The following is a 14,637-nucleotide window of genomic DNA, read 5'->3' on the forward strand; positions in this document are numbered from 1 at the left end:
TTGTCCTGTCTAAACTCTGCTACAGGACCTTCCAATGCCAACATGCAGCATCATCAACCAGAACAGCTCCTTCCACTGCTGGCTGCATGGAAGCAGCAGGGGAGAATCACCATGGTCTGTTATGAAGGCAGGCCTTGCAGCTAAGGCAAACATCATCACCTCAGCTTTTCTTTAAACACTAAACACCCTACCTTATTTATGTTGAGAGAGCTAGCAAAACATGGGAGCACCACCTTTGACTTGTGAGTTTTGCAAGAGTAACTGATAAGGTAACAGTCACAGAAATAAATTTAAAATACTACAGGTTTCCTGACTGAGCTGGTTGTGAATGAACACCTTGCAGCAAACCAACTTGTATGAAAGAAAAAGAATACTTACATTTGTACAGTGGTCAGGAAATGTCCTGGGAAATGAGAAGTAAGAACTGAAGTTATTTCTTTGCTAAGTCAAAGTCACCGTTCCAGCCATCATTTCCAGAAACTATTAGCAATGAAATTTAAGAAAAAAAAAAAAAAACTTGAACATTCAGTCAAATGATACAACTTTAATTTCTAAAAGGTGATAAGTACTAAGAAACTGATCTATTTGACAGGCAATTAATCCTCCTTGCATAGTACATTTATCTCCATGGGATATCAAGATTTACAACATTTCAGGAAAACTGGCACCTAAGTGAGCAAGCAACCTCAATCCTATACAAAAGTTACAGACAACCTATATGTTTCCAAGTTTTACTTTGTAATTTATGCAGAGAATGGCCTTTCCTTTGTCCCCATCTATCCCACAGTACTGTATTCTCTCACTGCTCCTGTGTAGAAAACATAAAAGGCTGCAACCCACACTGATACAGTAATTCACAATAAATTGGCTCATTCTATTCAAACTTGGCCTTTCTGAGGTCAAATACCTCAGGGTACTTAGTTATGGACTTTATTTTTTCATGTAGGATGTGCACCTCACAATACTTGGGATTCCTTAATAAAGACTTTGTCCAGAGGGTGTTCAATCCTTCCCTTGAGAAAGCTAAAGGTGAGGCTTCAGTTTCAGCAGTGCTCTTGACACTAATCTAAAATAAGCACTGAATCTTACAGGAAGCCAAAAATGTTTAACTTGCTTAACCAGCTTGCAAACAAGACAAGAGTAAAAACACTTCTTCATATAAAAAAAATTGAAAGTTACATTTTGCTGTATATTTTAGACATATCTACAATGGATTTTTTCCTTTACAGAATGATAGTTGGAGAGGAGCATTGTACTTACATCATCATTAATCCCTTTTTCCTAGTAACTTGTGTCCTGATTTTCAAAAGCACTGATTATCAAGCACATCCTAGGTATTGAATAGTAGCAGCAGGCACTCAGAACTGTTGAAAACAACTATTAGTACTTGTACTTTTGCTGCAAATGCACCATTTGAAAATAGTTCACTTGAAAATGGGTAACTTCACCTTTTAGTGAAAATCACTCTTGTAGTGTTTTAGAATGTCTGAAAGAACTATTACCAGTATTTGCTTAATACACTATAGTGGATTACGATCAAAATTAATGCCAAAAAATTAAGTTTAGGATAAATAAACTTTGGAAAAATTTATACAAGGCCGTAAATAAATAATTTGAACTTCAGTCTCAGTAAGAAGTAAAACAGTATGTCACATGACAATATCATCCTATCTAAACAATACAATCTTGCTATATTTTATTGCATAATAATTCAAGAGTAACATCTTAAGTAAAATATGTAAAGAAACAAAATCATTAGATTTACTTTCTTTAATATTCAACAACCAGTTCTTTGTACATAATCAAATTTAAAGATAATATAATTAGCACTTCCAGCATTAACAGTCTGTATTTACAATGAATGAGATGGGGTAGATAATCTAAAGAGTATTCAAATCTGTATGAAACAAATCAAAATACGAAGATTTACAGTAGTAGGCTCAAAATCCAAGACTTTTCCATTAATGGAATGCAATTTAAAAAGGCTTTGTTGCCTTTATTACTTGTAAGGGTTCCTGAAATGGTTATTTAAACAGCTGAAATCTTCAGTAATGCCTTCATTATTTGTACATGACATTAAAAATTAATTCCAATACTTCTGTTTTTTACTTGCTTGTAGACCAGTCTGAAAATCTGATGAAAGGATAACAAGGAAGTTTACTATATAATCCTAATTCCATATTCCTGAATGCAACGGTTGGAAGTAGATGATGTCAGTCCATTCCAAGGGTTATGTACACAAAACCTAGAAAATGTTCTTCACTCTTGCATATAATGTGTACACAGTGTCAGTGAGTGGGGGACTTCAAAGTTTTTACGGGCTGTTGCTGGCATGGACCTTTGTTGGTTGAAAATAAAATACCTTTCACTCTATTGTTCTGGTAGCAGTTTTACAAGTTAATCATCAATCCCTGGTGTTTCCCCCTGTTGTATTCTGGAGGCTATTCTAATGGCTTCTTCCAGAGACTGTTGTTCTCCAAGCTGAAACAAACACATTTAAACAGAAAAAAATCCAAAATGTTACGCTTAGATAATAAATGCATCAAAAAAGATCTGAAAGCAAAGATCTAGATACTAAACAATACTTCAGCCCAAATAAGTGTGATCAATATTGTCACACCTCTCCTGGATGATAATATATAGCAGCAGCTATCTAATCAGCATGACAATTAAGATAGCTGCTGCTAGGAGATCACACTGAGTTTATATGTAACCACCAAATACATGTGCTTCAAAGAACTGCTGCATGATAAACACACTTCATGACCCACAAAGTAGGTGATATTTTACTTGGCAGATATTACAAAGTTCAGACCCGGCACAGAAGTCACAGTGGGTGTTGCATTTCATTTTATCATTGGTAATGCAAACAAACATCTTCATTTTGCTTAACTCTCTTAACAGAAAGTCAGCTCTTTGGAACACCACGTGACATTACTTTATAGAAAAAGTGTTAATTTATTGCAGAATCCCAACTGCATAAAAAAGCTGTTATGATGACACTGTTTGATTCTACAGTTAATTTCCTCTCTAAACTATCTGGTACTACCAGAAGTAAGATAAGCAATCTGAATAAATACAACTTGACACAATTTTGGGAAGGAATCCGTGGAGTTTGATAATATCTTCATGGGAACACTAAAGACAACCTTAACCTCACAAAAAAATGTAAAGTTGGGCATTACCTATTGGCTCAGAAGAAGCATATACGCGACTGTGAAAGAATTGTCCCATTAGGTCAAGCAATTTTCTTTTACCTAAGTATCACTTGTTATTTTTACAGTCACTGCATATCACATTCAGGATCCACTCAAATCAAGACCTCTGTTTGCACCTCGTTAGGATTTCAATAGGACTATCAGGCTACTGGCTTTACCAGGACTTAGAAACCAAATGGATTAATTTGTTAGTATTGAAGTACAAGAGAAAAGCCAATCAAACTCTCAGGAATAATCAATAATATTTTAATTTTAAAATCTCTCCCTTCTCTTTGTGTATTTTAAGTTTAATTAATGTAAAGTGACTTAAGTTAATGCCCCATTGCTGGTAACAAAAGAGAGGCTTGTGCAGAGTGCCTGTTTTCCTTTCATTCAAAGGACCCTTTTAGCTACTTTTTTCTTGCTCTCATGCAAAAATTGCCTTCTGACATGGTTTCTCTTACAGGCAGTTTTGATTAGTGCCAACTTAGCTCAAAAGAGAGGAGTTCAGAATTCAGAGCTTCTCAGCTTTCAACAGCATCTGACTTGCTACTTTCCATTTAACAAAGGGTAAAATAACAATCTCTTGTTTCTGCTTGAGGATATTAATACTATTCCTTTCAATCTGAGCTCTTAAGAGCTCTTTCATACCTAGAAATTACCTTTTCCTGACAGTGTTTGAACAATGTGAGGAACTATTTACAGAGACTGTTTGTACTGTGCTGGTTTGGCACATTACAGAAGGTCACTATTTCCAGAGATTTCTGATTATTAATCTTTCTATATAACTGTTAGCATTATTTTGCTATCAGCATTTCAAGGTTCAAATAACAAATTTGCTAATTTTATAAGTTCATAGCAATTTATCCTTGAGACTTTGGCTTTATATGTGTCAATCCTACATGTAAAGCTGAAGGATGAACAAAAGCACTTTTTCACTGAAAACCTGTGAGTCCATGAACTACTTGGTTGACTTGAAGTTTGGACCTCCCCCAGCCTTCTCCTTTTTTCAGAGTTCTACAAGATTTGGAAAATCAGATACTGTTTATTCCTTTCCCTAACCCTATATATTATTTTAAATATGAGATAATTTAGTTGTGGGGTATTTTTTCCCAGGGAAACCAAGCTTATTCAAATCATTTTGTTACCTGACTAGGTAGCTTCTAGCTCTAAAAGTAAGAAACACTCCAAAAAAACCATTTCTCCCCATCTTACCTGTACTGCAATTTGTGTCCCATTGGATGTAGCCAACAATGTGACAGGTCTGGTTTCTGTAGTCACTAGGTGGTGTCCGTGCTGCTGGTGTCCCATTTCTGAGGAGGCACTATGAAACGCTGCTAGGTCTTGGGCCACAATTGCAACCTTCAGGACAAAGGGACACAATCACCTGCCTGGCACATCTGTTCCTGCCCCTCACCTCCTACCACCACTGCCTTCACAGTTACAGTCAAAGCTGGGATCACTCATCAGCATAATTGTATTGTGCAAAAGAAAAGTTGCCATAATTGTGTTCGCCAAATTATTACCAGTTCTTAAAGTATAAATATCCTCAGGACTGCAGCAATTCAATAAATGCACCTACAGATCTGTGATTATCTACACAGAGATTAATTACTATCTTCATTTTCATGTGGTGCAATTTTAGAACAGTAGAATGAATTTTACCTTAAAGATAACATCATATTTGTACTAAAAAGTTAGCTGTTTTATCTGTACATTAAAAACCAACCCACAGATATAGACTTACAAAAATGTTTCCCATCTGCCAAATAAATTACAGTCCCATAATATTAACCAATGAAATTATAGCTCATATTGGATTCTATACTTAGTTCTGTCACACATTTACTGTGTGACTTTGGGGAAAAGGCTTGACATTTCTAGGTGTTATTTTACAGACGCCTAAATGAATCATTGGACCGGTACCTCAGATTTTTTTTTCTTGGTGCCCCCTTGTTTTTAAAACATTTTAAAACACTAAAACCTGCAGTGTGGTGGCTCAGGGGCCCCTTTGCCACCAGCTCCTGAGGGGACAGGAGCAGGTGTGCAGGGCAGTGTCCCTCACCTGCTGTCCCTCGGTGCCCTCTGCAGTGACCATGGCCACCGAGTGCGTGCCGGCCGAGGAGATGACGGCGTCGTGGGCAGGGACGGTGATGGTGGTGCCATCTTGTGTCACCATGGTGATGGTGTTGCCGATGGCCTGCATGTCTGCCTGGGAAATGTTCACCTGCAACACACAGCAGCTCCTGAGGCAGGGAACAGGCTGAGAGCTGCTCAAGCCTCATTCCCTCTGCCCCACTGGCTGGGATCCAACAGCTCTGACCTTTCAGACACACTTACCTGCTCACAGAAAACAATATGGCCCTCAGTAGTAGGAGGGGGTGCAAGCCTAATCCCAGAGCCTACAACTCCATGTTATCCCAAATAACAGCATAACAGATTATCTATGCATGTGTCTTCACAGAGGTCAATGGGATTTCAGGTTGTACCACCTGACATGCTTTGATCTTGATGTAAATACTAAAAGGCCCTATGAGGGCTTAGAATTGAAGCCACAAATAAACAATCCATAACAAATTAATGTTATAAATTACTGATGTCTCCAGTATAAATGCATTAAGGCATCAGATACATAATTTGACGTCTGATTTTCAAGTTAATAAATCCCAGAACTGAAATCAAGCTGAAAGATAATTTAAATGTAAGATCTGCGTCAAGGCTTCTGCAGACCCTCATTTTAGAGGGTAAAAATGCCAGTTACTTAGTATTGCTGCAATTTCCAATGTCCTGGCACTGTATCAGGCCCCTTGGATATTTTATTTCAGTCTGAATTCAGAATATATCTTTCATATATTACTGGTATTTCAGTTGCCCTGCTAGCTGATTGAATTTTTTTTCCCAAAAGCCTTCAATATACTGCCACATTGAATCAAGAGAGTTGTGTTGAAATCCCCTTCAAAAGAAATTTCATATGAAATCCTTAAAAATGTGTGTCCATGGAAAACCTTAAAAAAAGACAGCCATAGGAAGGTTCAAGTGGAAAACAGTATCAAAGGCTTCCTTATCCTTTAGTTTATGTTAGAAACTGCACACTACCAACCAAACTGCTTGTGAAGGAAGCACCTGGACTGCAAAGACTTCCCACCCCTCAACCCCCCAAAGTGTGTGCAGAGAAGACAATGAAGATGCCCATGAGATATTAACAGCATAATCTGGGAATTGTGAGAAACCTCAGAAACAGGCTGTATATGTAACAGTTGTTAAAACAGTTCTTTTCAGAGTGAGAATGATAACAAGGAGAGACCAATCCCCTAACTTTGGAAAACTTTACAGTTTCATGTGTCAGAATATGTGGTTTCACTTAGGTATTCCACAGGAGCACAACCCTAAAGATATCTCAACACAGCTCCAAAGAAGCTTCTTTCCACCAACATTTATCCAGAATCCTGAGTGATTTCAGAGAGCCCATGGAGAAGCTACAACCTGTGCCTCAATTCTCAGCATGCTTTTGTCAGCAGGTGACACTGAGTTACTTACATGTTGGGTTCCATCCTGGGATATTAGTGCTACTTGTTGGCCTAATCCTGACTGAGTAACTGTAGCAACCTGTGCAGAAATGACATCTTCTCCCTCTACACCTGTCACATAGGTGATCTGGGAGCCTTTGAGCACATCTTCACCTTGACCTATTGGATACAAAAAGCCAAGAGGTTACTTTCCATACTCTAAATGCTACCAGGAGAGCAAATGACAAGTCCCAGTCTTGTCTGAAGGTTTTAAACACTCCAAGAGAAAAAATTAGTGGAAAGATGAGAAAAATAAAAGAAGGAAAGATACTAGAAGCAAGTCAGAAAGTCTTATTTTGGGAACATGAGGTATAATCTTCTAGCAATCAGTTTAAAGACACATAAATACTACATATACATTTCGTTTGTAAGCAAATATTAAAATGTGATAAACATTTCTAATTTATTCATTGAATGTTAATCTCTCCATGCAAGGGACTCCATGCAAACACAACTGGATTTTTTTCTAAAGTTGTTAATTAACAAACATGCAGAAGAACCTAGCAACATGCCTTTGTTTGAAGATTTAAGTAAATTCATTATCTTGATAAATGTTTAACCTCAGCAAATAAATGTTATCATTCCTTTAAAGGAAGGAATTAAGATATAGTAAGTCTGCTTGAGGCATTCAGTGCAGTTTCCCATGAACATGGAGCAAAACAACTCTGCTAACCAAAACAGTTTGTGAGGATATTTCTGATCTTCAGGCACATCCAAAAATCACGATTTGACAAGTGGTGTTTGTCCTTTCACAGTATTTCCTTCAGTCTGATCCTTTACACTCATAGGATTCAATACTCGTGATACCATGAGCAGCAAACTGTGAGGAGTACTGCAGCACAGCAGCTCCTTTTCATCTCTGCCTCTAGGACAGCTTACAGAAACTGCTCTAAAGCACAGCAAAGCCAGCCCCTATCACTGTACTGCAAAAACAGATTTTTTTTTCTCAAGGCAGAGCCTTTACTCCCACACAAAAGATTGTCACCAGCCATGGTGTTATATATATACACTCTTTGAAAAATCCCTAACAAAAGTCCAGTAAGTTAGCTTAGAGTCTCTCTGGTCCCTTGCCCACATTGATGTTTTTAGCAGGTTTGCTGAGACTACAACTCAAATTTCTCTCTTAACCCCATGACTGCTACAAATGAGTTTATTATCTGGCCAATTACTATGCAATTTCTGTTTACAAGTTGCCTATCACCCTGAAAAGTCTTACAGAGAAATTAAGATATCTTTATTAAGTACTTTTAACTTTTTATCTATGTTTTCATTTCCTTAGCTATCAAAGTCCCCCAGCAAAATACCATCTAGCCTTTTTTTTTTTCCCAACTAGAGATGCAAAGGTTGCAATTCTAACCTGGAGGTGGCTCAAAGAAAGCCTCTTGTTCTTCCTCAATGGGCTCTGTGTCGTTGTGTGCCGTCCGTTTGTGCATAGCAAGGGTAGAGATCTGCTTGTAGGTCTTCCCACAGTGATTGCAGTTGTAGGGTTTGGAATGAGTATGTACAACATGATGTTTGTATAAACTGGAATACTCTGTGAAACGTTTGTCACAGCCAGGAACTGTACACACATAGGGCTTCTCCCCTGCATAGGAAAACAAAAGATATAAATAGAACTTTATTAAGGATGCACAGGAAAAATTGCCAGCAAATGATATTTGAGGACAAACCTTCATTGCCAACCATACTTTAATTTCAAAGGCAATAGAGAAGTTCAACCTCACAAAGTTTATCAATGCAACATCTTACTGTCTTTAAGAATTACTGCCAGTAAATTTGGCCCATTTTTCTCCCTATCATTCCATCTAAAACATCCTTCTGATGAAGGCAGAATGATACAGGTTGAAAGCTGCAATTACTGTTTGTCATTGTGCTGAGAGTTTTGTTCTTTTATTACTGGAAGCCCATAGTTTTCCTCAATGATCAGATATATTCCTCAATGATCTCTATATATATAGATTGACTAGTATCACTTTTGAGTATTGAGAGCTCTGAGGAAATCCATAGGAAGCATGTGTATAAACAATTATGGTTTCATATTAAAAAACCTTCCATTTAAAAATCAATGGAACAAGTGTCCAAATTACATTGTAAACTAAAAATATAAACTAAGCTATAAAACATTGCTCTATGAAGCTTGTCTGTGTTTCTTTAACATACATAATGCTGCCAAGCTGATATGGCTATCACTGGCTTTTACATTTTAGAATCTTCAAATTTGTGCTTATTATTTCTGCTCACCAAACAAGTATTCTGCTCACTAGATAAGTATTTTCACATCTAGTCTATAAAAAAGGAAGTTTTGACCACAGTTCCAGCAGCAAGGAAAATACAGCTGGGATGAAAGGGTGACTCATAACAGTGAGCCAAAGTTAAGCTCAGACTTGTCCTTTACTGGTATTTATTTAAGAAACAGCTCACAAGGGAGGCAAGCCCCAGAATTGTATTAAGGATCCAGCACAATGCCCAGTTTAAAAAACTTTGTATCCAAACCAAAATGCTTCTGCCTTGACAGCAAGGTGGGAAATCTAACTGCTTAAATATCCTCAGCTGAGGGCAGAGGACACCCAAACAGAATTACCAAGCCAAGTCACAGAAACATGACTATACCCAATTACAACATTGTTCACAAGGAGAATGACACAGCCTCTCCCAAGCAGATTCCACTTCAAAATACAATAAATCACTCATATACCTGTGTGTATTCTCACATGATTCTTATAATTAGTTGCACTGGCAAAAGCTCTCCCACATCCTGGCTCTGTACAGTAATAAGGCCTTTCGCCCGTGTGTGTCCTGATGTGAACCTTTCTAATATTAGATGTTGTGAATGACCTGCCACATCCTTCAAAGGGACACTTAAAAGGCCTTTCACCTGAAAAAGAAAACAAGAAAAGGTGCAGAAGCAAAGGTTACAAAAGAATGAAAATCCTAAGTTACACTTAGACTTGAATGTAGGAACCTAAAGCTACCGAATTTTATCTGTGAGATCCTCAGTCAGAAATACCATGAACATGCCACTGTAGAGTGTTCTAGTTTAGCCAAAATGAACAAAACTCAGGAAAATCATACAGTCTGTAAGCTAAATTGTGGACCATTTAGATTAATACTTTAACATGTATAGAACAGACTCAGTTGCTTGGATCAGCTTGCACACTGCCCATAATCTAGCACGTGTTTAACAACCTCCCCAATTCATACATATATTATCCAAACCAAGTGTATCATACCACTGACATCTGACAATTGTTAATTCTTCAAATGAAAAAAATACCTTCGTGATTTAACATATAACCAAGATAAAAATGGATTAATAAAACTTGTTATAGAAAGCATTAACCTTAAAAAAGAACAAATTTTCTAAAGAGAAGCAAGTTTCAAACCCCAATACCAAAGCAAATCACAAATACAGGTTCTTTTAAAGTCTTTTTGTGTAATATAAGTTTAAGCACAATAACTTACATCACTGCACCACAGCATTTCACTGTGAATAGCAGACAAGGCCAACCAATAATAGTGCAATAACCCTGACCTTTCAGATCTATCAAAGCACACAGAGAAGGAGAGCAAGGGGGGTTAAATTTGGAGATGTTGGAGCCACTGACAGGATGTCCTGGGGTAATTTCCCACTTCTAGAGCCAAGTACATTCCACACACTGAGCTGCTTACCAAAGAGCAGAATCTGAGAGCAAGAGCAGAACACCACTACAGATACAACTGTAGGTAATTAAAAATAAAAGAAAAAGTCCTGATAGACAGTAATACCACAAAACTCCAAAGCAGATCGCTCCTTGGCAGAGGAAACTACTATTCACTCCTTGGGGCAGCTGTTTTGGGAAGGTTTTCCAGCTTCCTGCCAACGCAGTGTGTATTCCCCGAACACCTCAGTGTTGTGTTACCATGGCTCCCCTAATGCTCGCTGCAGCCAGGACCCCAAACAGTCCCAAAGCAGCAAGGCTGCAGAGCCAGCCCCACCCAGCAACAGACCCTGCACTAGAAACCAGGACAGACCGCTGGGAAACAATGCCCGCAGGAATGTCACCAGACCGGTCCCTGGAGGGGCCTTTTCAAATTCTAATGTACTTCCTAGCTAAGCGACCTGTTTCCAGGTGACAGCGAATTCCAGCTCTAGAAATGCAAAGCCTTGAGGCTCTACCCCTCGGCAGCACAGGGCACCATCCGCAGCAGCTCTCCTGATGCCAGAGCTGAGTGTCTGGGGAGGTCATGGAGGAAGCCAAGGCAAGCATTTGATGGCACTGAAAGCAGGACTTGACTCTTCTCAGAGAGGGGGAGAAGTCACTCCTGGTTAAAACAGGCAGAAAGTGAAAGAAGTGCTGACCCTGATGCGCCTCCTAAAGGAAGGGAAAGGTTTCTGAGCCTTGGGAGGGAGTGGGAGAGCCCAGAGCTGCCTCCTGCCCTGCTGCAGGGACAAGCACAAGGCATGAGGACACGCTGCTCCATCCATCTGCACAAAGCTGGTGCTGCACTTTTCTTCTCATTCTTTAGCTTCCTGGAAACTCATAAATCTAAAATGAGACACCTCTGGCCCCTGGTCTGCTGGGAGATCATGATTCTATTACTCATACTGTTCAGGTGGGTAGGTTACATAGGGCTGGCTCAAATCTTTTGTCTCAACTGCTGAACAGAGATTAAATTACCACACACCTTCTATGGCCATAAAAAGGAAAGAAAACAGTCCACAGACAAGAAACCTTTCAGTTCATAGTCTGCACTTGATGCAGTGCATATCAACAGTCTTCTAGAGCTGAGATGTGTTCACACTGGTGTTTAAAAATGAAGATAGCACTAATCCCAACAGAATCTTTTTGTGTATGGAAGCCCAAAAAAGCAGAAATATCTTAATGTAATCCCGAGTTTTTACAATTTTTATTGCCTATATTTACATCCCACCCCCCATATTATAAGTATTTTTAATTTGAAAAAAACTAAACCCCTACTTTTATTGTTTCTTCTTGACTCACAAAGACTCAGACAGTTCAGACAGTGGAAAAGCTTGTCAGTGTTCTAGCAGAGACATAAATATATTTAATGAAATAGGTTAGCAAGTGATAGATTGTCCTTCCTACATTTAGGAGTTGTTTTTCTTGAAGATCACAGGCACAAAGGAGACATTGTGTAATCTTGTTTACACGTGTGTGCAGCCACAGAATTTTGCAGAATGTAGTGTACTGTCTAGAATGTGTGGTTTGGCTTTCAATTTAATGTTTTTAGACAAAATGTAAGATTTTATTTTTTGTGCCTTTGCAAGTTTTAGTAGCTGTTGGTTTTCTATGACATTTTGGTTTTTCTGCTGGAAGAAGAGATGGGGAAATGAGGATAACAAGCTCAGAATATCAGCTTTCATGGAGCTGGCATGCGAGTTATATTAAAGCACCAGAACTGAGGAACAGTGAAGCCATTTCTAAAAGGCAAGACAGATTAGTGAGGAAAAGTTCCTTGTTCTGTTACAGCTGCAGATGAAACTGTAAAGGCAATGAGTGACTCAGTAACAATATAAGTGAGGCACTGCTAAAAGTTAGTGCATTTGCCATAGCAGTGTGAATGCTTTAGCACTTTTTCCAAGAAAAGCATGTTGGATTTAATGCTTACCATGCTGAAATGCTGCTGAGCTCACTGGGCTTCAGAAAGAAAATATACACAGGCTGATTTTGTCTGTATAAAGTCACAGAATGAGCAAAGAGAAAGAACTAAAAATCCACCGAGGTGAACGAACAAAGATGTGTGCTGACAGTACCTGTGTGTGTCCGAATGTGCTTCTGCAGGTCTCCAGAAGTCTTGAAGGACTTGGTGCAGTTCTCCTCGGTGCAGCGATAGGGCTTCTCCCCGGTGTGCGTGCGCACGTGGCTCTTCAGCCCGTACCCTGGGGGACACAAAGGCTGTCAGGCACCAGCACACAGCCAGGACACTCAGCAACCAACACACAATCACAGCACTCAGCAAAGGGTACACAAAGGGTGTCAGCAAGGCACCAGCACACAGCCAGGACACTCAGCAACCAACACGCAATCACAGCACTCAGCAAAGGGTGACACAAAGGGTGTCAGCAAGGCACCAGCACACAGCCAGGACACTCAGCAACCAACACGCAATCACAGCACTCAGCAAAGGGTGTCAGCAGGGCACCAGCACACAGCCAGGACACTCAGCAACCAACACACAATCACGGCACTCAGCAACCAGCACCAGCAAAAGCTGGGCTTGTTATTCCACTCAGCAATGTTAATGAGTAAAATTTACTCTCTCATTCTTTGCGAGCCCTTCATTCTACCCTACAGAGCAGCAGAACTCTAGGTAACAGTTTAGAAATTCTTTGATTCTTGGTTTTTTAAAAATTATTTATTTCCACAATTCTTCCCCTTCCCTTCAGAAGGATAAACTGCAATTATGTGGGCAAATATTTATTCTGCCTTCTGAAGAAGCCATGTGCTGTGCATTCCCTCTAGTTTTTACCTCTTCCTACTACTGTCATCAAAAGGACATTTAATTATTTGCTCACAGGAAAAGCAATAACCACAAACAAAGTCAGCAGTAAAATCACATATACAGGTGCTAACCAAGAGCACTCATAGACACTCATTCTTTTTAAGATTACTTTTAGGAAGTCATCATCATCAAAAACTCTACCAATCTGAAGTGAACTTTGAATCAGGCCCTCTACAAATTATTTTGCAATGAGCATTTATCCAAGATTTTCCTTTCAGCACTTCCCTGAAAAGATAATGACTAAAGAAGCCTGAAACAGCCATTTTAGAAAATGAACCTGAATGTCACTTGTACCCACAAGTGATATATAAATTTGTACAAAATAAAGTCTGTAAGAAAATGACATCTGCTTTAATTTCAGTGAGTTCTCCCCAAAACAGCTGAAATTCCTGTTCTTGATGTTTTTAAAGCATGAAGCATGTTAACCAAGCTGAGCATTAAATTCACATGTATATCTAAAATAAACTCAATTTCATGACTCAACCCAGGAGAGTTCTTAACATTTAAACCAAAGACTACTCAGTACTTAAAGTGAACTTTGTCCAAGGCAAGGATTGTTGAACTACAATAGTACAATGGCTCTGATCAAAAAGACAGTGTTTATAAACAACCAGCTGTTTATAGCCATTCATCAGTGTGTTGCAAAGGAAGAGTGTACTTAATTACATAGTTCTGAAATCCCTTTACAAACACTATGCAATTAAACTTAGGTGCAGCCCTTTAAAAGTGTGCTTGTTTCCCTTTTGACTCTTTGCATCAGTATTTATTTTGCTTGTTTTTATTCAAAGCAATTGTAGCAAATGTATTGGATCAGATTAAGTTATTTCAAAATAACCTTATTAAAAAAACAGAGCCTAACTTTTCTGAGCATTATACTAATTTACATTCCAAGTAAAAGAATAAAACTTGAAACAAGTTTTGCTCTTCCACTTTCTTCCCTGTTTCATTCCTCATAATTGCATTTTGCACAATCAAATTTAGTCTCAGGGAGAGCATCACTTATGAGCAGAGTAATCTGTACAAAAGGAGAGTTCCCTTCATGACAGATGTCACTCTGATATAAATTCAATAAAGAACACTTAAACAGTATCTTCTCTCAAAGTTCCTTTCAAATTTAGACCAGATCAGGAATCTGCCTGTAGCCTACAGGTTCAGCTTTCTATTATCACCTCATTTAACTTTTGCTATTAGTTTAATGGTAAGAAAGGCCTATTTTTAACATTTAGTTTGACTTGACACATGAGGAGTGAGGGAAGTGTTGAGTGCTTCACCTCCTTCCCCCTTCATTAAGAGTTAAATCCTCTGTCCTTCTATTGCTACTTTAGATGAAAATGTAAGGTTTTTTTCCAGTTGTCCCAACCAACTCAGCA

At 38.7% G+C, this 14,637-nt stretch overlaps 1 protein-coding gene across 2 annotated transcripts in view; it reads right to left on the reverse strand.

Annotated features, from left to right (window-relative positions):
• Positions 1 to 517: 517 nt before the first annotated feature.
• The window catches only part of ZNF143 (zinc finger protein 143), a 38,284-nt gene continuing 24,164 nt past the window's right edge, over positions 518 to 14,637 (reverse strand). For both annotated transcript variants that reach the window (XM_030949541.1, XM_030949540.1), the window contains exons 10-16: positions 12,519 to 12,644; positions 9,459 to 9,638; positions 8,121 to 8,348; positions 6,735 to 6,883; positions 5,263 to 5,424; positions 4,413 to 4,559; positions 518 to 2,481 (exon numbers count right to left, since the gene is read on the reverse strand). In XM_030949541.1, coding sequence (XP_030805401.1) covers positions 2,398 to 2,481; positions 4,413 to 4,559; positions 5,263 to 5,424; positions 6,735 to 6,883; positions 8,121 to 8,348; positions 9,459 to 9,638; positions 12,519 to 12,644 — 1,076 coding nt within the window. In that variant the 3' untranslated portion in view covers positions 518 to 2,397. The remainder of the gene's footprint in view (positions 2,482 to 4,412; positions 4,560 to 5,262; positions 5,425 to 6,734; positions 6,884 to 8,120; positions 8,349 to 9,458; positions 9,639 to 12,518; positions 12,645 to 14,637) is intronic.

Source organism: Camarhynchus parvulus, chromosome 5 (assembly GCF_901933205.1).
Source record: "Camarhynchus parvulus chromosome 5, STF_HiC, whole genome shotgun sequence".
Taxonomy (NCBI): Eukaryota; Metazoa; Chordata; class Aves; order Passeriformes; family Thraupidae; genus Camarhynchus; species Camarhynchus parvulus.